At 39.4% G+C, this 22,402-nt stretch overlaps 1 protein-coding gene across 25 annotated transcripts in view; it reads left to right on the top strand.

Moving 5' to 3' along the window:
- LOC103008269 (uncharacterized) overlaps positions 1–22,402 on the top strand; it is a 252,917-nt gene that overhangs the window by 167,181 nt on the left and 63,334 nt on the right. For 5 of the 25 annotated variants that reach the window (XM_057546282.1, XM_057546283.1, XM_057546281.1 and 2 more), the window contains exon 1: positions 16,744–17,061. The exons of 17 other annotated variants lie outside the window; for them this stretch is intronic. In XM_057546282.1, coding sequence (XP_057402265.1) covers positions 17,027–17,061 — 35 coding nt within the window. In that variant the 5' untranslated portion in view covers positions 16,744–17,026. 3 more of the 25 variants (XR_009008296.1, XR_009008289.1, XR_009008293.1) reach the window with 2 other exon arrangements.

Here is a 22,402-nt window from a genome sequence, read left to right as displayed (position 1 = left end):
ATAATTAATTTTTTTCATGTTGCTTTATAACCTGTGGCTACAGTATATACCACTGAATTACTACATCTTGGTTTGCTCACTCATGCCCCTAATGTTGGATATTTTAAATTGACTATCTGTTTCTATTCCTTTACTGTTTTACTGACTACCATCAAATTCATTAATAAATCTTTTTACTGGACTCAGACTTATTTCTTTAAGACAAACTCTCAGAGATGAAATTATTGAGTGAAATGTTGTTTAATATTTTTAGGACTTGTCAAAGAGAAATCACACCAGACACTTGTTAAAAATGTCAAGACAGATTTTATTTGAACTACTGAATAAAGTAGAGAGACTTCAGTGTAAAACTGAACTCAGGTCAGAGTACAAGGGCAGCTGGGGATCAAAATGGTTAGAGTGAGGGAATCAGTGGATGGAAGATTACTGAAAGAAACTTGATGAGAGATACCAAGGAGGAGAGGAGGAGAAGCTGATTATGTATCAATAGTGTAGGGGATGAGGAACTTGATTAGATATGAAGGGTAGGGGGTTCTTGCTAAAGTAAGCTCAGCAGGTCAAGAACCACAAGCCAAGAATCAGGTCCAGTCAAAAAGATGGCTCAGGAAGGTGTGACCAAGGTGGTGAAGTAGGGAGACACTGAGCTGTCCTCCTCCCATGGGCACACCAAAATTATTGCTATTTACAGAGCAATTATTGATCAGAATGACCTGAATATGAGCAGGAAAGATTTCCCACAACTAAAGATATAAAGAAGGAACTACAATGAGATGTGTAGGAGGGGTGGAGATGCATTATAGTCAAATCCACACTTGGTAGGCAACCCACAGACAGGAGGATAATTACAATTGCAGAGGTTGTCCCCAGAAAGCAAGGGATCTGAGCCCCACATTGGGGTCCCCAGCCCAGGGGTCCTGCAGTGAGCAGACAAACTCCCAGAAAGTTTTGCTTTGAAGGCCAGTGGGGCTTGGATTCAGGAGAGCTGGAGGGCTGTAGGAAAGAGATACTCCACTCTTAAAGGGTGCACACAAAATCTTACATGCTCTGAATTCCAGCCCAGAGACTGTAGTTTGAAAAAAGCCTGGGTCAGAACCAGTTGCTGATCGTGGAGAGCCTTCTGCAGATGAAGGAGGCATGTGGGACTCCCCTGGGGACATAGATGCTGGAGGCAGCCATTCTGGGGAGCTTGTTCTACCATGTGGACAGTGGTGCTGGCACGTGCCATTTTGGAGTCCATTCTCTAGACTGTTAGCACTGGGACCCAGTCAGTTGGCACCCCCCAGGGCAGGACCCCCCAGGCCAAGCAGCCAGGGACCTCAGTCCCAGCCACAAGCAGGCCAGCACCAGCCCTAGGCTCCCCCAGGCCTCCCAGCAAGCTGCCCCAGGACATGACACTGGCCCCCAGTGGGCTGGGGTCACCCCCAGGAGACTTGGGCTCCATGACCAACCATACTGGGACCCCAAGCTGAACATAAACAACAAAAAAGAATTTAAAAAATGAGGATATTTTAAGAGATGTCTGGGGCAACATCAAGTGTACTAACTTTCACATTATAGGGGTCCCAGAAGGAGAAGAGAGAGAAAAGGGGGCAGAGAAAATTTTGAAGAGAAAGTAGCTGAAAAGTTCCCTAACCTTGGAAAAGAAATAGACATCCGGGTCCAGGAAGCACAGAGAGTCCCAAACAGGATCAACCCAAAGAGGTCTACACCAAGACACATTGTAAATAAAATGGCAAAAATGAGAGATAGAGGATGTTAAAAGCAGCAAGGGAAAAGTAATTTAGTTGCATACAACAGAACTCCATAAGACTATCAGCTGACTTTACAGCAGAAAATCTGCAGGTCAGAAGGAAGTGGCACAATAAATTTAAAGTGATGAAAAGGAAAACCTACAACCAAGAATACTCTACCAGGCAAAATTATCATTCAGATTTGAAGGAGAGTTCAGGAGTTTTACAAACAAGCAAAAGCTAAAATATTTCAGCACCATTAAACTGGATTTACAAGAATTGTTATAGGGACTTCTCTAAGAGGAAAACAGAACACGAACATAGAAATATTAAAATCATAAAAGGAACAATCTCATTGGTTAAGGCAAATATACAGTAAGAGTAGTAGATCAATCACTTATAAAGCTAGCAGGGAGGTTAAAAGGCAGTGGTAGTAAAGTCATCTATATCCACAATAAGTAGTTAAGTGATACACAAAACAAAAAGATGGAAAATATGACATCAAAAACATTAAATGTGGGGAGGGGGAGTAAAAATGCAGAGTTGCTAGAATGCGTTCAAACTTAAGATATCAACTTAAAATAAACATATAAATATAAATATATAAATATTTATATATGAACCTCATAGTAACCTCCCAAATCTATAATAGATACACATGAAAAACACACAGAAAAATGGAAAGGAGTTCAAACATAATACTAAAGATGGTCATCAAATAACAAGGGAGGAGAGCAAAAAAAGAAGAAAGGAACAAAAAATAACTATAAAAACAACCAGAAAGCAATTAACAAAAGGCAATAAGTACATACATGTCAATAATTACCTTAACAGTATATGGACTAAAGACTCCAATCAAAAGACACAGAGTGGCTGAATGGATAAAGAATCATGACCCATATATATGCTGCCTACAAGAGAATCACTTCAGATCTGAATATACACACAAACTGAAATTGAGGGGTTGGAAAAATGTACTCCATGCAAATAAAAACAAAAAGAAAGCTGGGGTAGCAATACTTATATTGATAAAATAGACTTTAAAACAAAGACTGTAACAAGACAAAGAGAGACATTACAAAATGATAAAGGGATCAATCCAACATGAAGATATAACAGTTGTAAATACATATGAAGCACCCATATACATACATAATGCAAATATTGATACATAAAGCAAATGTTAACAGACATAAAAGGAGAAATTGATGGTAACACAATAATAGTGGGGGACTTTAACCACCTGCTTACATCAATGGGCGGATCCTCCAGACAGAAAATCAATAAGGAAACAGTGGCTTTAAATGACACATTATACCAGATGGACTAAATAGATATATATAACATTCCTTCCAAAGACAGCAGAGTATACATTCTTTTTTAGTACATATGGAGCATTCTCCAGGATAGATCACATGCTAGGCAACAAAACAAGTTTCACTAAATTTAGGAAGATTGAAATCACATCAAGCATCATTTTCTGGTCCTGGAGCTAAAGACTAAAACTCAAATACAAGAAAAACCTGCAAAATCACAAACACATGGAAGCTAAATAATATACTACTATAATAAATAATATACTACTAAACAACAAATAGGTCACTGAAGAAATCAAAGAAGAAATAAAAAATGCTGGAGACAAATGAAAATGGAAGCAATGGAAACAATGGTCCAAAATTTATTGGATGCAGCAAAAGCAGTTTTAAGAAGGAGATTCATAGCAATACATGCCCACCTTAGGAAACAAGAAAAATCTCAAAGAAATAAGCTAAACATACACCTCAAGACACTAGATAAAGAACAAACAAAACCCAAAGTTAGTAAAAAGAAAGAAATAATAAACATCAAAGCAGAAATAAATGAAATGGAAACCAAAAAAAAAAAAAAAAAACAACTAATAGAAAAGATCAATGAAACTAAGAGCTGGTTCTTTGAAAAGATAAAGAAAATTGATAAACCTTTACCTAGACTCATCAAGAAAAAAAGAGAGAGAGCCCATATAAATAAAATCAGAAATGAAATAAAAGAAGTTATAACCAACACCACAGAAATATAGAAGATCATAATATTTACTATGAATAATTACCAATAAATTGAACAACCTAGAAGAAATGGACAAATTCCTAGAAGTATACAATCTTCCATGACTGAATCAGGAAGAAAATGGAAAATATGAACAAACTGATTACCAGTAATGAAACTGAATCAATAGTCAAAAAACAACCAAAAGTCCAGGACCAGCTTCCCAGGTGAATGCTACCAAACATATAAAGAAGAGTTAATACCCATCTTTCTCAAACTATTAAAAAAACGAAGAGGAAGGAATTCTTCTGAACTTATTCTATTGATACAAGGCCAGCATTACCCTTATGCAAAAACCACACAAACACAATACACACACACACAAAATAAAATTACAGGCCAAGAAGAACATAGATGTAAAATACTCAAGAAAAAATAAACTGAAAGAATTTCCTCTGAGATAAGGAACAAGACGAGGATGTCCGCCAACACCACTTTTATTCAACATAGTATCGGAAGTCCTAGCCATGGCAATCAGGCAAGAAAAAAAAAAAAAAAAAACAGGAGTCCAGATTGGAAAGAAAGAAGTAAAACTGTCAATGTTTGCAGATGACATGATACTATTCATAGAAAATCCTAAAGACGCCACCAGAAAACCACAAGGTCTCATTAATGAATTCAGTAAAGTTGCAGGTTACAAAATTAATATACAGAAATCTGAGCATTTCTATACACTAACAACAAAATTTCAGAAAGAGAAATTAAGGAAACAATCCCATCAAAAAAATAAATACCTAGGAATAAATCTACCTAAGGAGGTAAAAGACCTATAGTCTGAAAACCGTAAGACGCTGATAAAAGAAATAGAAGAAGACACAAACAGATGGAAAGATATACCATGTTCTTGGACTGGAAGAATTAATATCTTTAAAATGACCATACTACCCAAGGCAACCTACAGATTCAAAGCACTCCCTATCAAAATACCAATGACATTTTTCACAGAACTAGAACAAATAATTCTAAAATTTGTATGGAAACACAAAGCACACGTTAGCCAAAACAATCTTGAGAAAGAAGAATAGAGCTGGAGGAATCACACTCCCTGACTTTAGACTACAGTACAAAGCTACAGTAATCGAAATAGTATGGTACTGGCACAAAAACAAACACATAGGCCAATGGAACAGAATAGAGAGGCAAGAAATAAACCCATGCACCTATGGTCAATAATCTACAACAAAGAAGGCAAGGATATACCATGGGGAAAAGACAGTCTTTTCAATAAATGGTGCTGGGAAAATTGGACAGCTATATGCAAAAGAATCAAAATGGAATACTTTCTCATACCATATACAAAAATAAACTCACAATGGATTAAATACTTGAAATGTAAACTTCTAGAAGAAAACATAGACAGTACACGCTTTTATATTCTTAGAAGTATTATTCTGGATCTGTCTCCTCAGGCAAGGGGAAAAAAAGCAAAAATGGGATCTAAAAATCTTTTGCTTAGTGAAGGAAACTATCAACAAAATGAAAAGGCAGCCTACTGAATGGGAGAATATATTTGCACTGATATATCCATTAAGAAGCTAATATCCAAAATATATAAAGAACTCATACAACACAACATCAAAAAAACAAGTAACCCTATTAAAACATGGGCAGAGGACCTGAACAGACATTTTTCCAAAGAAGACATATAGATGGCCAACGGACATATGAAAAGATGTTGAGCATTACTAATCATCAGGGAAATACAAATCAAAGCCACAATGAGATACCACCTCACACCAGTCAGAATGGATATTATCAAAAAGACAAGTGTTGGTGAGGGTGTGGAGAAAGGGGAGCCCTCACACACTGTTGGCACAAATGTAAATTGGTGCAGCCACTAAGGAAAACAGTGTGGAAGTTCCTTAAAAAGTTAAAAATAAAACTGTTATACAGTCTTATCAATTCCACTTCTGGGTATTTTTATGAAGAGGCAAAAACGCTAATTCAAAAAGATACATACACCCCTATGTTCATTACAGCATTACTTACAATAGCTGAGATATGGAAGCAACCTAAGTGTCCACTGATAGATGAATGGATAAAGAAAATGTGGTGTATACACACACACACACACACACACACACACACACACACACACACAATGGAATATTACTTAGTCATGTAAAGAATGAAATCTTGCCATTTGGAGCAACGTGGTTGGACCTAAAGGGTACTTATGCTCGGTGAAATAAGTCAGACAGAGAAGGATAAAATATATGAGTTCACTTATACATGTAAATTAAAACACAAAACAAATGAACAAACATAATAAAACAGAGGACAAACAGGTAGTTGCCAGAGTTGGGGGTGGGGGAGTGAAACAGGTGAGGGACATTAAGAGGTACAAACCTCCTGTTACAACATAAATGAGTTCATGGGGATGAAATGTAGAGTGTGAGAAATACAATAAAAAATACTGTAATAACCTTGTATGGTGACAGGTGGTAACTAGACTTATCATGGTGATCATTTTGTGATGTATAGAAAGATCACATCACGGTGTTGTGCCTCTGGAGCTAACATAGTGTGGTAGGTCAATCATACTTAAGATAAATACATTTAAATAAACTCATACAAAAAAATAAGAATCTTTCCATGAAAAAAAAAAAGATAGCTCAAAGGGGCCTCATTAAAGTTTGGTTAAGAAGGGATTCCTTCAGACTCTTGCTGCATATTATCAAATTCCTTTGTAAAACTAAGATACAAGTGATAAACAGGGGGCCATTTCACCAACACCATCTTGGTAAGGTTTAAAAACTCATTTATTAGATAAAAATGATACCACCTGCACTACTGATACTTGCTAACACATGGATGAACTTGAAAATATTGCTAAATTAAAAGGGCGAGTCACAGAAACCCACATATTGTATGTCCATTTATATAAAATGTCCATAACGAGCACATCTATAGAGCTAGAAAGTAGATCAGTGGTTTCCTAAGGCAGGGTGGTTTGCGGGGAAATATGGTGCTTCTTTTTGGGGGGATGAAAATATTCAAAAATTGACTGTGGAGATGGTTGTACAACTTTGTGAATATAACAAAAGCCATTGAATTGTATGCTTTAAATGATGAATTGTATGGTATGGGAATTATATATCAATAAAATTGTTTATACAAAAGGTGGTACCACTTTCTTAAGTGTTTTTGAATTTTATTTATCACCAATAAGATTGAAAATGTCTCCATATGTTTCCTTTCTAGATGTATTTCTATTTTTAAAAGTTTGTGCTAATTTAAACAACATATTTTAAAAGATTTTTTGTTTAAAAATTATTAAAATAATCTATGTATTGTAACCAATGTAAAGAGTAAAAATAAGCACACCTTTTTTAAAAAATTAATTAATTAATTAATTAATTTATTTATTTAATTATGTATTTATGGCTGTGTTGGGTCTTCGTTTCTGTGCGAGGGCTTTCTCTAGTTGTGGCAAGCGGGGGCCACTCTTCATCGCGGTGCGCGGGCCTCTCACTATCGCGGCCTCTCTTGTGGCGGAGCACAGGCTCCAGACGCGCAGGCTCAGTAATTGTAGCTCACGGGCCGAGTTGCTCCGCGGCATGTGGGATCTTCCCAGACCAGGGCTCGAACCCGTGTCCCCTGCATTGGCAGGCAGATTCTCAACCACTGCGCCACCAGGGAAGCCCAAGCACACCTTTTAACAGAAAAAAATGGTGCTATTGAAAAATGCAACACATTTCAATCCTTGGGAAAACTGACCAAATTATTATAATATTGAGGCTGTTTTGCATTAAAGATACAACAAAGAGACAATATCTAATATGCCAGAGCAATAGAAATTACAATCAAATACAAAATACCTTAACTTAGAGATGGTCTGTTCACTGCCATTTTCACTCAAATTTCTTCTTTTTAACTGAACCAGTATTTTATTGCCATTTTACCATTATATTTAAAGTTAATCTTTGTCTTTTGAAATGTAATGGATAGCTTTTTAGAAAAGGGGCCCATTATGCATTTATCAAGTTCAGTACTTTCTAGATGTGTATGTTTGGAAATACTAACCGTGAATAAAAGTAACAAAGGAACAGAAATTGAGATTTATATAGGGAGTGGTTTCATTGTGTGGAAGCGTAATGTCAGAGCCCTGGTGGTTCTTAAGGAACGTAAAATAAAAGTATTTCTTTCACCTACTTTCAGGCTTATTAAGTGGTGTCGTGTGAAGACTCAGGAATGACATTTATCCGATAATTAGATATTTAACTGCTCTTTGAGGCACTGTTTGGAAATAAGTAATAAACAGCTCAATCTCCTGCTTTATTAGACAAAACCCCAAGTGACAACAAATCTCAAGCCAATTTCTTTCAGTTCTTCTAGGGTATTTTGAGCTTCATTTAATTCAGAGGAGTCAGGAAAGGTAAAGATAGTTGCCTAACGTGGGAATTAGACATTGCAGTAGAGGATTATCTAGGAAAGTAAGCCTTAAACAATTTGTTATTCATTTTAGAATGATAATCCTAAGAGGCTTTCGCCATTCCCTGCCTGCTACTCTCTCCCCAGCCAAGGTCAGAATGGTTGCTACGATAGGCAGAATTCCAAGGCTGCCCACTGTGATGGACTTTCCTCCCGTGATTAGATTATCGTATAGGGCTCTGTTGGCCTTAAACCAGGGAGATTGTGTGTCTTGGTCTGACCTAGTCACAGAAGTCCTTTAAAAGCAGTTTTCTCCAGCTGGTCACAGAAAGGAAGTTAGAAACTTCAAGTGTAAGAAGGATTTGATACACCATTGCTGGTTTGAAGATGGAGGGAAGGGAAGCACGTGGCACAGAATGAGCCTGGAGCCCGCTGAGAGCCAGCAAGGAAATGGGGGCCGCTGTCTTACAACTCAAAGTTGCGATTGAATTCTGCCAAAAGCGAAAATGAATTTAGAAGTTGGTTTTGCCCAGAACCTCCGTATGAGAACTCAGTCGTCTAGCTGATACCTTGATTTCAGCCTTGTGATACCCTGAGTAAAGAATCCAATCCTGCCATGCCAAACTCTGACTTGTTATGAGAGCTAATACATTGGTGGTGGTTTTTTTCCTCTATTTTTTGTTCATTCTTCAAAAATTTTTGATATAAAAATTAATTCAAGCATACAGGGAGATTCAGAAGACTATGTTACTCATCAGCCAGATCATTTTTGCCACATTTACATAAGGTCTTTTCTTAAAAAGTTGTCTCCTTTTTAAAAATATTGTGGTAAAAAACACATAATATAAAATTTATCATGTTCACCATTTTTAAGTGAACACTTCAATAAAGTACGTTCACATTGTCGTGAAACAGATTTCCAGAACTTTTGCATCTTGCAAATCTACACCCATGAAACAACCCTGTCTCCCTCTCTCCAGTCCCTGATAACCATCATTCTGCTTTCTGCTCCCATGCACTTGACTAGATTCCTCTGTGGGTGGAATCGTACAGTATTTGTCACTTTGTGACTGGCTTACTTCACTTGTCATCATGCATACCTGTTGCAGTAAGTGACAGGATTTCAGCCAGGGTTTTTTTAAAGCTGCTAACGTTCAGGTAATTTTTATGCAGCAATAGGAAATACAGATGCTTTATCCATTTTTGCTTTATTAAAAGTGTCTGTCTCTAATAAAAAAAAAAAGAAAACTGTCCCAGTAGCTTGATTCGTAGGCCACCTAACATGTTTTGATTGAAGAGGGAGGGCTGAGCTGAGGTGTACTACCGCCTCCCACTGGAGAGAACCAGCCTGCGGCCGCAGGGCCTCACCTTTGCACACGGAGACTCAGACTTTGAAAAGCAGTTTCTAAACGTCTCACAGGCAGTGCTACCCTCATGAGTGACTTACATGTTTACACGTTTAACATGTCTGTGGTTTCAGATTCGGCGCTTTAGGCATAACTCAACATCAGGGATGATTTAGCAGTTGGGTTTCCATCCTAAAAGTATAAATATATTTTCCTAGACAAATTCCTAGTGGGTCTGGACTTTTCCTTTAGACGTTCAAGCATGTATTTAATATTGAAAAATGGTTAAAATTTGTGATTAGGTATCATATCCTGAAAAATCTTTGAAAATGAAAAAAAAAAAGTGTACATGAAAGTGATTTTTTTTTTTTAACCAAAACATCTATATCAACAGAACATGTTTCTATTTTGTGAGGCAATCACCAATGTTTTCACATTAACGGATTTCTAATAATTTCCTGGGTTGAATATTTACTCATATTGGATAATGAAGGTGCTCATATTACTAATGAATGTTTATGTTTAAGAGGCATTCATTTTTAGGCAAATATCATTTTCCATGTACTCAATGCTGGTCTTATTAGTTGGAATATACACAGACATACACATGTTCTAAGAATTTCATTGAAAAATATTCCTGCCCCTTTGACTTTTATTTCCTTAATGCAAATCCATTGATTCTCCCTTATTAACTCCCTAAGAAATTTTACCTGGGCAACACTAGAGTGTGGGTGTCTGGGATCTGAAGTCTGGTCGAAGTGGCCCATTCATTTATTCTCCCCTTCCTCCCTGATAACAGACCCTGCATTTTAATTGTATACATTGCAGTACAGAATAGAAGACTTTTCCAGCTGCCCCTGTGGCTAGGTATGACCATACGTCATGGTCTTATGGCACTTAAAAGAAGATATCTGAAAGGGTGCATACTCCGTTGGGGGTGGTTTTTTTTTTTCTTTTTTTCATGCCTCTTTCCTTTTCCTTCTTAAAACTGTTCAGGGGACATAGTGGCCGGAGCTCCAGACCCTCCAGGAGCCATATTGGACCTGAAAGTCATGAGCTTGGATAGTGGGACAGAAAGACAGGAACCTTGTCCCTGTTGACACCACAAATCCGCCATAACAGCCACAATCTATTCAGCCCTAGTTTCTCTTACACGAGAGAGAAACAAACTTTTATCTTCTTAAAAAGACTAATCTTTTGGTTAGATGTAGCTGAACCTAATCTTAATTATCACAGAATAGAATCTGGGCTTTAGCCTAAGAAAGGAACATCCTACTTTCTTCCTTCTTCACCTAGTGAGCTACTCATCCTTCATATATGAGCTCAGGTGTCACCTCCACCAAGAAGCTGTCCCTGCTTTCCTCAGTTTAGGTCAAGTGCTTCCAAGGTATCTTACACACACCAGTCAACATGATGTGCTGGGATTCTTGGTTTACTGACTATATCACTCCTCTTAAATGATGAAATTTTTTGAGGAGAGAGATAGTATATATACATACATATATATATTTATATATTTACTTTATAATGCTTAAAAATTAATAGGACTCAAAGATCTATCGAATTCCAGTTTTATTATTTACTATTTGCATAATGTCAAGTAATAATCTTTCTGGCCCTCATTTTCCTCCTAAGTAAAATGGGAAAGTTAATATCTGACTGGTATAACAATTAAATAATACAAAGAAACTTATACAAAGCTCATTGCCTTGCATTTAGTGGGTATGTAACTATTAATTCCTGTCTTCTTTTCAAAGTAGCAAATGGTGATTCATATAAATGTATTCATAAAACTTAAGCGAAACTCAAATCAAAATATAATTAACCCTCCTACACTGTTAGTGGGAATGTAAATAGGTGCAGCCACTGTGTAAAACAGTATGGAGATTTCTCAAAAACTAAAAATAGGACTGCCATGTGACCCAGCAATTCTACTCCTGGATATATATCCAAAACCAAAGAGGCTAATTCAAAAAGATACATGCACCCCAATTGTTCATAGCAGTGTTATTTACAATTGCCAAGATATGGAAGTAACCTAAGTGTCCATCAACAGATGAATAGATAAAGAAGATGTGTTGTATATACAATGGGATACTACTCAGCCATAAAAAAGAATAAAAGTTTGTCATTTGCAACAATGTGGATGGACCTAGAGAGTATTATGCTTAGTGAAATAAGTCAGACAGAGAAAGACAAACACTGTATGATATCATTTATATGTGGAACCTAAAAAATACAGCAAAGTGGTAAGCAAAACAAAAAAGAAGCAGACTCACAGATATACAGAACAAGCTAGCGGTTACCAGTGGGGACAGGGAAGCAGGGAGGGCAAGATAGGGGTAGGGGATTTTAAAAAAAGGATTATTATGGGATTGTATGAAATCATGTTTGTGAACCTTGAAAACTGTAAAGCATTATAGAATTTAAATAATCTTTCATTTAATAATTTTTTTTAAAACAACAAAATATAATTTCAAAAACCTCTGTTTTCTAAGGACAAATTTCAGATACAGTGGAGAATACAAAGAAAACTCCGGAAATACTACAGTAAAAAGTCAGCCTCTGGTTGCATTGTTGGCTAAGCTAAGAGGATCACGGTCAATGACTCCCACGTATGAAGGTTTCTTAAGCAAATAAAACAAAGAGCAGCAGAATCATCTACCTCAAATTAGTGCTGAGAATATCCCTCTCCTAGAGCCACAAATTACATCCATCCGTGAGGTGCACTGGCAGGACATCCTCGCAAGAGGGCGCCTTTGCTCTGCTCTCACCGCCTTGACACCAGCAATGCTGGTGGTTGTTTTTAATCTTTTAGTAAATTGCACAAACTCCCATCCTCTGAGAGGCAGGCTTTTCAGAAGAATGTATCAAATTACTAGATGTAAAGTCAGCATTAAGGAATACCAAAGGGAAGCCGAAAAGTGACGGCTCTGAAGACAATTCAGTATGAAAACACTTTTCTTTCATATATATATCAAACGCCAGCGAAAAGTCTCCAGTTTTACTAATAAGTTCAACTACCAATGGAGTTTTAATAAACCAGAAGAAAGCTGATGAAAGTTTGGACTGAACAGGAGGCAGATTTAACATATGCTATTTTATAGTATCACCAGAAAACATAACCACAACTAAAATCTGTAAAATGTTATTTATGGCTTTATAAAACATTTTACGTAGTAGTTCCCACTGTTCTGAGTAGATTATTCAGCTATTTTTAACCCTACTTCATAGAAAAATTAGAAAAGTTAATTAACTTGTCCGAAGACTAACAAGTTTGTGGCAGAATTAGGACCTGCACTGAAGCAGAATAAGTTCTTGTTTTTGTTTTTGTTGCTGTTGTTGTTGATTTTTTTTTAATCCATGAAACTATACATGCAATATGCTTTATTGCTCAACCTAAGGAGGTTTCAGAATTCTGTAAACAAGCCTATACCATATTTCTTGAAAGTTAACAAGCCCCATAACTGCTAAAATAAGCATGACTTAATTTTAGCTCCTGACTAGTGCTTCCTCGCTAAAGAGTCTAATCTGCATTCATCATTGATATCATCAGAAAAGAGTATCAATACACACAATTCTATTATAAATAAATTACTTACCACCAATTAACAAGGATATGAAAGCAGCTTGCTTAGGCAACAAAGATCAAGATGAATGAAGAACAGAATTTGACCCCTAGACCACTGTAGCTTTATGAGAGAACCATCTGCTGCAGAGTTTCTGGGCCATGAACCTCCAAGCTGAATATCATGACAGTAGCTCAAATTATCTTTAGAAACCAAGTCAGAGGTCACAACGTCAAATGCCTTTAGGCGCTAGACAGATAACCCAATGATGATGTGGAACAAGCGTAAGAATTTGTTTTGTTTCTGTGAAATACTCCTTTTAGTAGCTTTCATTTTCCAACTTTCAATAGAGACTGTTGTGTAAGAAAGACTTCACTCTTCTCTCAGCTCTGTCCTAGGAAGAACAAGCACGCAAACAGCCTGACAGCAGTGCCTGGAACTCCGGGCGTGGGATAAGCCCAGAATTCCAGCCTGGAATAAGGGTTACGGTGATCTGGACTGAACATTCCCACCTAAGGGGAAGCCACTTCCCAGCCCTCACCCTTTGCTAGCTCGAAGGCATGTGGATTCAGCCTTACTAGATTTTCAACTTTTCTTGATTTTCAACTTTTCTTCAAAAAGTTGAAAATCTGGATTTTTAGGTGCAGTCTTCTCATTTTTAAGGTTTCAACTAACACACAAAATTTTTTTAATGTGCTAAGTAAGTCTGTGGGCAGAAATTTGGCCACTGGTTTGCAGTCACTTAGCTGTGCCTTAATTTCTGGGGGAGATGTGTGTCCTAAGTTCCTGACCAGAGTCATCCATCACCTACTAGACTTCCCTACTGAGGTGTTTACAGTCCTCATAAGTTTGCCATACATGTAAAAGCAAACCACAGTCTTCCCTGGCAAACCCTCTCTTGCGCTATTACTGCATCGGGTCCACAGCAGCCCCATCTCCTCAGTGGCTCAGGCTCCAAATCGGCAGTTGCTCTGGACCCCTCTACCTTGCCATCCACACGTGGTCCGTAACCACGCTGTTAATTCTTCTTCTTAAAACTCTGACAACTAGTGCTCATTTCTCCATCCCCACTAATCTGTGCTGTCTCCAGCCGGACGCGTGCCACACTCCCCGACTTTCTTCACTTGCCCTTCCTCACTCTCCCACCACCATCATCCTTTAACCTGAAATCTGATCATGTAACTTCCGAACTTGAAACCTGTTAATGACTTCTGGTTGCTATTAGGATGGAGTCCAAAGTTTAACCTGGTTGGTAGGGCCTCCAAGATCCGAACACCATTCAATCCTTCACTTGACAAATATTTACTGAGCGCCTGGCAGGCACATTTTGAGCTCGTTTACTTAGCAGAATATAAAACAATGTGCAATTTCGTCTTCCTTATTTGTCTCCCCCATATTCAGTGAGAAGCAAATTTGCACATAATGACAGATCCCAGGCATCCAGCCCCAAATGGAGTGTCTAATTGTGATCCATTGTCATGATATTTCAGCTTTAGCAAAGATGGCTGCTCACAGGGGGACACCATACAGGAGCAAAACAGGAGGGAACAGGATTTTAGGAGCCATAAGTCAATGAGAGAAGGGGGAGGGGAGGGTACGGATGGAATACACCCTCTATCAGTCAGCGGCAGCATGATTTCACCTCAGACTCAATCAGAACTCTTTTATATTGTTTTTTTTTTTCTTTTAGAATGAATATCTAAAGATCATATGTCTTTGTCATTTGGGAGCCCAATGGAGACTCTTAAATCAGATGAAATCTAAGTTAGTGCTTGTTTCACCAAGATAGCCAAATCCTCCTCAGAAGACAAATCAGAGAGAGGGAACATAGAGGCTTTAATCTGGTCAGTTGTTTATAAAATCAAACGGAATTTCTTTATCTTTTTTTTTTTTGATGTTACTTTGAATTTTTATCAGGAGTTGGATTATCATTGGATCAAATTTGGAGAGAGGCCATGCAAAGATGACTAGTTGTCTTACACTGCAGTTATATTATTAAGGGGGAACCATTACAAAATCTTACTATTTAAGAAAACATGAAGGGGTTCAAGGTTTAGGCCACCTGTAAAGTATTTATTTCAATAGTTAAAAAAATAAATACATATGTGTTAGAGAATTAAGGCTAAATTCTTAAAATTAGAAAGAAAACAGATGCATCAAAGATAGGAGGGAGTAGAAAGTAATTGGAGAAAGCACTTAAAATAAGATATCTACTCTAGCTGGGACCCTAATTGCCAAGTTTGATGAGCCTATAGGTGTGCAATTACTCGGGTCTCTGACACTCAACATCCCAATCTAGGTTCAGTCACCCAAGTCTTTAGCTTGAGTTGCTCAGATAATCCCTGAACCCTCTAGGAATCTTGAGTTAGGAAAGAGAGTCAAACCTGAATCCAAAGCTAGTGGGATTTCCCCGCCCTGAGTTAAAGAGCTGGTGAGAAATGTTCCACTTAGAGAGTCATTAGTGCTCCTGAAAGAACCCTGGGCCACACAGCGGGGGGAAGTTGCCCCAATTCTCCTCCAAGACACAGCATCCTGACTGATTGCTTGTTCCTTCTGATAGCTCCAGGAAGCAGTTAAATACAACCTCTCATTTTGCTAAAGTGAAAAATGAGACAAAGACCTTGTAAGACATTGATTTCATGCCATAAGTAAAGCCATGTTCAGTTTAGGCAAATACATAATCCCTGAAAAGTGTTGTTCTGTTAGAATAGGAACTCAATTTGAACGAACTTGAGTTAAAGGAGGATACTAGGGTCTCTTGACTCTAAGAGTGGGGATTCTGTGTGGCCTTTGGAGGGCGATATTGAACTGGAGTGCTGTGGAGACCCAGGAAGTCCCCTTTGTGTATCTGTTTTACTCTTCTTTTATTTTTGCACGTCACTTTTCTCTATTTCCAGTCCAAAAGGTAGTTCCAAATATATTAATGAAGGCCCAAGAGTAAAATACAAGGACTGGGTGGGAGATGCACACAAGAAAATCCAGGCAAGTGACAGAGGGTTCTGGAGGTCAAGGGACAGAGCAACAGTGACAGAAGAGGTTGACATAAATTCATAAAAAGACCTTAATAAGCCTAAACAAAACAACAGCCATCACGGAAGCCAGAGGTGGGTGCTAAAATATGTGTGAATCCCTTTCTATTGTTCAGTGGCTCAGAGATCTGTCCACTTTCACTGGAAGAGTTTAAGAGGGACATTGTGTCCCCAGGGAAAACCCAGGCTCCATCTATGGCGAGGAAGCACAGTGATTGATCTTCGGAGGAGTGTTGTTCATAGTTGTGTGATGCAACGATTTGCGGAGAGGCTGTGTGGAGTTTGCATAAGAATGCAAATAAACAAAAGAGACATCCCTAGATGGTTGACTTTTCTTTCCCACCAATCGCTTTCTTTCTTCTTCTGTTTGGCTCAATTTTATTACTAGAAGTAAAAAGTGAGCAGATTAGAATTTTATATTCCTCTCACAGTTCATAAACATGATAGACATCCCTAAGTAGTTGGGGAATTTTCCGTTTTCATGGGATAGCCTGTGTTGAACACAAGAATCTTTCATTTGGCCATAGCACTATTTAATTTCCGTTGATTCTTTCCCGCAGAAGATGTTGCTGAGGGATCCATGTGGAGCCTTTTCTGCCGAGTGAGGGTCAGCACAAGCGTGACACTGCTCACGGTGTCCCGTGCTGCGCTGAGGGCCTGCCCTGCTCGACCTCATGGCACTCTTGTGTTCCTGTGTTTCTGGTGAGGACACTGAGGCATTCAACAACCAGCCCTGGGCCACACAGGGCGGAAGTGGGGTGTGAACCTCAGCATGCAGACTCCAGTGCCTTCTCTTGGTCTCTGCTCTCTCCCCAAAGGCTGCAATAGAAGTGCCCGCATCAAACAGCGGCTTATGACACACACACAGAGGGTGGCTTTCCGTAAGGAGAGAAGGCATGGCTGATTTCCTGGCGTCTGACCTGGCCTCAGATAGGGTTGAGCTGTTGGGGGCCATGCATGCTGAATTTAACTGTTAGACCACGGGGACCACTTGAGGATTAGAGACTTTGCAGCAAAGAAGAAAAGCTATCACAACGATGCTTCGGATGTTCAGAGTGTTTGGTAGCCTGGGAGGGAGGTTTAGTGGGGAGAGCCAGGCGTGGGAGTGAGGGGTTTGGACCAGTCTCACCATTGTCTCGGTGTGCAGTGATTTGGGCTTGAGACAACGTGATTTCAGGAGACGGGAAGATAAAGAGATCAGCCTTAATACTTTCCCTTTTCCTCAGCTTTTCTTCCTTACCACACACTTAATTCTTCTGTTTCCTTTCCTATGAGAATTTCCCAGCAGAGCCAAACAGTTGTGTTTTCCTTTGATACCCAAGGCTCATCAGGCTCTGTTCTGCTGTTCAGGACTTGAAAGCAACTATGCAGGACAAATGGAAGCTTGATCTTCAGTCTGTCTCTCTGATGGCAGACCCTGTTCAGTACCTTCAACAGCTTCTGGGATTTTTGATGTACTCTGGATATTTAAACATGAGCAGAGCCTTCTGAAGGCCTGGATGATGTCACCTCATCTCCAGAAAATGACAGGGTGCGACCCAGTCTCCCAAGGAACTAACTACGTAACAGGCAAGGGTGCACCTGAAGCTCTTTCTATTTCTGCCCTTTCTATTAGAGGATTGCCCTCCTGAGGGAAGTTAATGCCTTTATATCCTCCAGTGCTTTACATTTTGATTTGTATAGCTTGATTTTCTGCTAATAATTCTTACTAGGGCTTGTTGTAGTGTGTGGTTCTTTGCTTTATTTTGTTTCTTCCTGGACTTCAGGCCACCTCTTTTCAAAATGTGTCATCCTGAAACATTACATGAAGTGAAATCAGTCAGATGTGAAAGGAGAAATACTGTGTGATTCCACTTACATAAGATTCCTAGAATAGTCAAATTCATAAAGATGAAAGTAGAATAATGGTTGCCAGGGGCTGGGGTGGATAAGGGGGGAATGGAGATTATTGTTTAATGGGTGCACAGTTTCAGATTGGAATGATGGAAAAGTTCTGGAGCTGTGTAGTGGTGATGGTCGTACGACAATGTAATGCACTTAATGCCACTAAACTGTGCACTTAAAATGATTACGATGGCAAACTTCATGTTACATATATTTTATCATGATTAAAAGAAAAGAATCATACTAACTTACCCTACGCCACCACCCCTTGCAGGATTGATCTGTTGGTGGGTTGGTTTTAGGGATCTCACTAATAATTGTATATTGCTTGAAATTCCTTTTGTAAAATGAGCAATCTATGAGTATTTATTAAACATTGATCAGAGCCCAACACTCACTTCCATCCAGGTAAATAAGTGGTCCTCTTTGCCTAGTAGCATTCTGCAGACCTTATTCTCCTGAAAATTAGATCCACAAGGTGTTAATAAATGTCATGGAAAAAAATAATTAGAGGAATTCTAGAGCTTGAGAAACTGAGAGTTAAAAATACTCAAAAATATATCTTTGCCATCAGACTTCTCAGAAATTTTAGTTGTACATAAAGAATATTCAAGAAGGGAGCATAGTGTACATATTTCCCCCAAATTTCTGACCACACATCTGTTTAGTAACAGAAAATATCTTGGGATTCCTTGGATAACAGTTTTGAGCAATAGAGGCCTACAGAATCAAACACAACTATTTAGTATGATTTCCAACATATTTCATGATGATTTCAACTAAAACTTCACGTTTTCTCACATTTTTCCTCACTCCCATAGTATGTAGTCACATTATACTTCTCAATGTTTTTGAGCATAATTCTCACTCTTGGCTCCCATGCACTTGGTCAGGCTCTGTTTGGAATAAAATCCTCTCATGTTTATTCTCTAGAGACACTTAACCTCATTCACTGAGAAGTTTTCCCTGGTCCTTTAAGTGTAGAGGAGGTATCTTCTGTAATCACTTTAGCAGGCCTCTTGCGTGAGCATTCATGCATCCCACCTGGCAGGACTGGTAATTGTTCACAAGCCTCTTAGTTACTCTGTTAAATTTCATGAGTGCCAGGTTAGACTATGTCTTCTTCATCCTTGCATTTTCCACAGCCTGTTGTTATTCACATCAAATAGACACCCAATGTGCATATATTTGCAAACTTGACTTTAATTACTAAAAGCAGTACCTATGATATATAGAGCCCTGAATCAGGTTTAACTGCCAGGATTAAAACATATTGGTCACAGTTTCTGTTTGCTAGGAGATAGGAAACCAACATATGCAGAACTGCAATGATTTTGGAAAAATCACGACGTGAAATAGCTGATGCAAATGGTGGAATAGATATAGAATATGTGAATGCCAAAGCAATGAACAGTTAAAACTAATCTAAGTTGGCTGATTTAGGGATATCATCTGAGCTGAGCTTTAAAGGAAATGATGGACATGGTTCAGTGACAAAGACCAGAAATGCTGTCCTTTGTTGTCATCCTACTTTATATTATCATCATCAAAGTCACCATTCCTATCACCATTTTGTTAGCAAAGAGCTGTCCATGGTCCTACCTGCTGAACTTCACTCATCCCCCTAGTGTAACTGGACTTCCAGGGCTGGTAAGATATCTGTACTCTGTCTCATTGATGATGCCATTTTCTTCTTTGATCCTGAAGATGGTGCATACATGACAAAGGGAAAATGATAGAGATGTTTTATACTCTAGCAAGTCATAGGGTATCACCCACTTGATAATTCATGTAAAACATGTAAACTGTTGTTTCATGAATCATTAACGTGACCTGAACCTTAATGCCATGTTGACACCATATTCTGGTGGCAAAAAGACTCATAGGTTTTTTTTGCCTTGGTATAATTTACTTAAATAATTCTGATTTTTAAGACACCAAAGAAGTCTTCACAAGTCTTGCTTTACGGAAGCCTCCTGAAGGGGTTTAGCTGCCTAAATGACCACTGACCTTCACTTGACCATCACTGGGCCTTCACAAGCACCATGGACATTCCTGCCGTTGCTGGCGAGTGCAAAGGGGAAGGTAGTGCCACAGGCTGTCAGCAGCAGGGACAGACTGATTTTAACAGCTCCAGTGATGAAAATTTTAAAGAAAAAATTGTTGAAAAAAATTAAGGTGCCTATTTGGTGGCATCACAGAAATAATGGGAACATTCAGACCAGGTAAAAAGTGCCCAGAGACATACTTGCATTTAAAGGATTGGCCATCTCGTTTGATAAGCCTCCTGTCGTCCACCTTCTCCAAACTGGGCACGTGTCTCATTTACTAGGTGAAAGGCCAGGGTGGGCTTGCTCTTGTGAGTATTCAGCATAAGAGAGAAGGCCAGCTTTCCTTAACACATACAAACCTCTAATATTCCTTTCATTGGAATACTTCTTTATTTATTTATTTATTTATTTATTTATTTATTTATTTATTTATTTTTGGCTGTGTTGGGTCTTCGTTTCTGTCTGAGGGCTTTCTCCAGTTGTGGCAAGCGGGGGCCGCTCTTCATCGCGGTGCGTGGGCCTCTCACTGTTGCGGCCTCTCTTGTTGCGGAGCACAGGCTCCAGACGCGCAGGCTCAGTAGTTGTGGCTCACGGGCCTAGTTGCTCCGCGGCATGTGGGATCCTCCCAGACCAGGGCTCGAACCCGTGTCCCCTGCATTGGCAGGCAGACTCTCAACCACTGCGCCACCAGGGAAACCCCTGGATTACTTCTTTTGAATGAGATATTGAGCTATTACATTTAACCAAATAGCGTATGGGAAGGTGCTTGTTAAGCAGTAGAGCGATTCCCTAAAGCTATAACAGAATAACACTTTCTGCATTATGACATACGTCCAGCACTTCATTACATATGTGAATGCTTGTATTTTCATTATTTGAGGTAATTTCTTGCATTGGAATTTAGATCTTACTCGCATTTGGTTTGTGAAACAGATTTCCCATATTCATTTGATACAGGTGTGAGAGATGGAAAAACATTCGCCAAAAGTTAAAAATGACCCAGGGGCAGTGGTGGCGGTGGTGTGTGGGGTAATGGGAGGGGCATGATAGTAAGGCCGGTCCTGAGAACGGATACCATTCAATTGCCAGAATTTTTACTGCCGTAAGAGCCCTCATTTCAGAGTAGCACCCCTGGAGGGCACTAAGTGCAAAATCACAGGAGAGAGAAAAGGAAGGGGCCGGCAAGGGAGTGGCAATCGTTACTGAGTGAATTTGGCACTTCTGTTTTCCTTGCCTGTATAAATAATGTTAGAAATAAGTCTAAATTCAGCCTATTCTATATACACCTGAACTGAGATTATATCTTGAGATATTATTTGTTGAGGTCTTTCTCTCAATGTACTTCCCCTTATAGTCAATCAGAGACATCTCTTTGCTCCAAGAAGAAGAAATATTATAAAAGGAGTAAAAAGACAGGAAAGAGTGAGTGTTCCGTTTTCTTGACTTTTAGCACAGGGCATTGATCTGCACGAGGGCAGAGCTGGTGCAGGTGGGGAACCAGCAGTTCACACAGCGGGAGGAGAGTGGGTGAAGAACTTGACAGTGGGTGGATAACGTTACTGTAGACTGGGGTCACCTCCCCCGCTGGCCTCTGGGCGGGAGCTAGAGGAATGGCTCAGGGTCAGCATCAGGGGGCTTCAAATAGAAGTTTGGCCAATGCTGGAAACCAGACCAATCCCCTGAAGACACTGACCGTCTGCTGCGGGAGTCTCTGCCTGCCACCAGGGTTAAGGGATTGTGACGCTGCCCACCCTGTCCTGAGGGTCCTATCAGTATTAGCTGCTGACATAGTGTTCACTTGTCATTTTGCAGAAAGATGTCAGGCTGTATCTAAACTGTACCATCCCACCTCCATCCCTTTAAATAGCCCATTAGAAACTCCCAAGTTGAGTGATTTGCACAAGGGAATACAGCCAGCAAGTCTATTGCTAGGATTTACCCCAAATGTACAGTTAGCTTTTTTTTTTTTTTTAATTTTTAATTTTATTTATTTATTTATTTATTTATTTATTTTTGGCTGTGCTGGGTCTTCGGTTCGTGCGAGGGCTTTCTCTAGTTGCGGCAAGTGGGGGCCACTCTTCATCGCGGTGCGGGGACCGCTCTTCATCGCGGTGCGCGGGCCTTTCTCTATCGCGGCCCCTCCCGTCACGGGGCACAGGCTCCAGACGCGCAGGCTCAGCAGCTGTGGCTCACGGGCCCAGCTGCTCCGTGGCATGTGGGATCTTCCCAGACCAGGGCTCGAACCCGTGTCTCCTGCATTAGCAGGCAGATTCTCAACCACTGCGCCACCAGGGAAGCCCTACCCCAAATGTACAGTTAGGATTCAAATGCAGTCTA

The sequence above is a fragment of the Balaenoptera acutorostrata genome, chromosome 5 (assembly GCF_949987535.1).
Source record: "Balaenoptera acutorostrata chromosome 5, mBalAcu1.1, whole genome shotgun sequence".
NCBI lineage: Eukaryota > Metazoa > Chordata > Mammalia > Artiodactyla > Balaenopteridae > Balaenoptera > Balaenoptera acutorostrata.
This window is presented reverse-complemented; position numbering and strand designations above follow the sequence as displayed.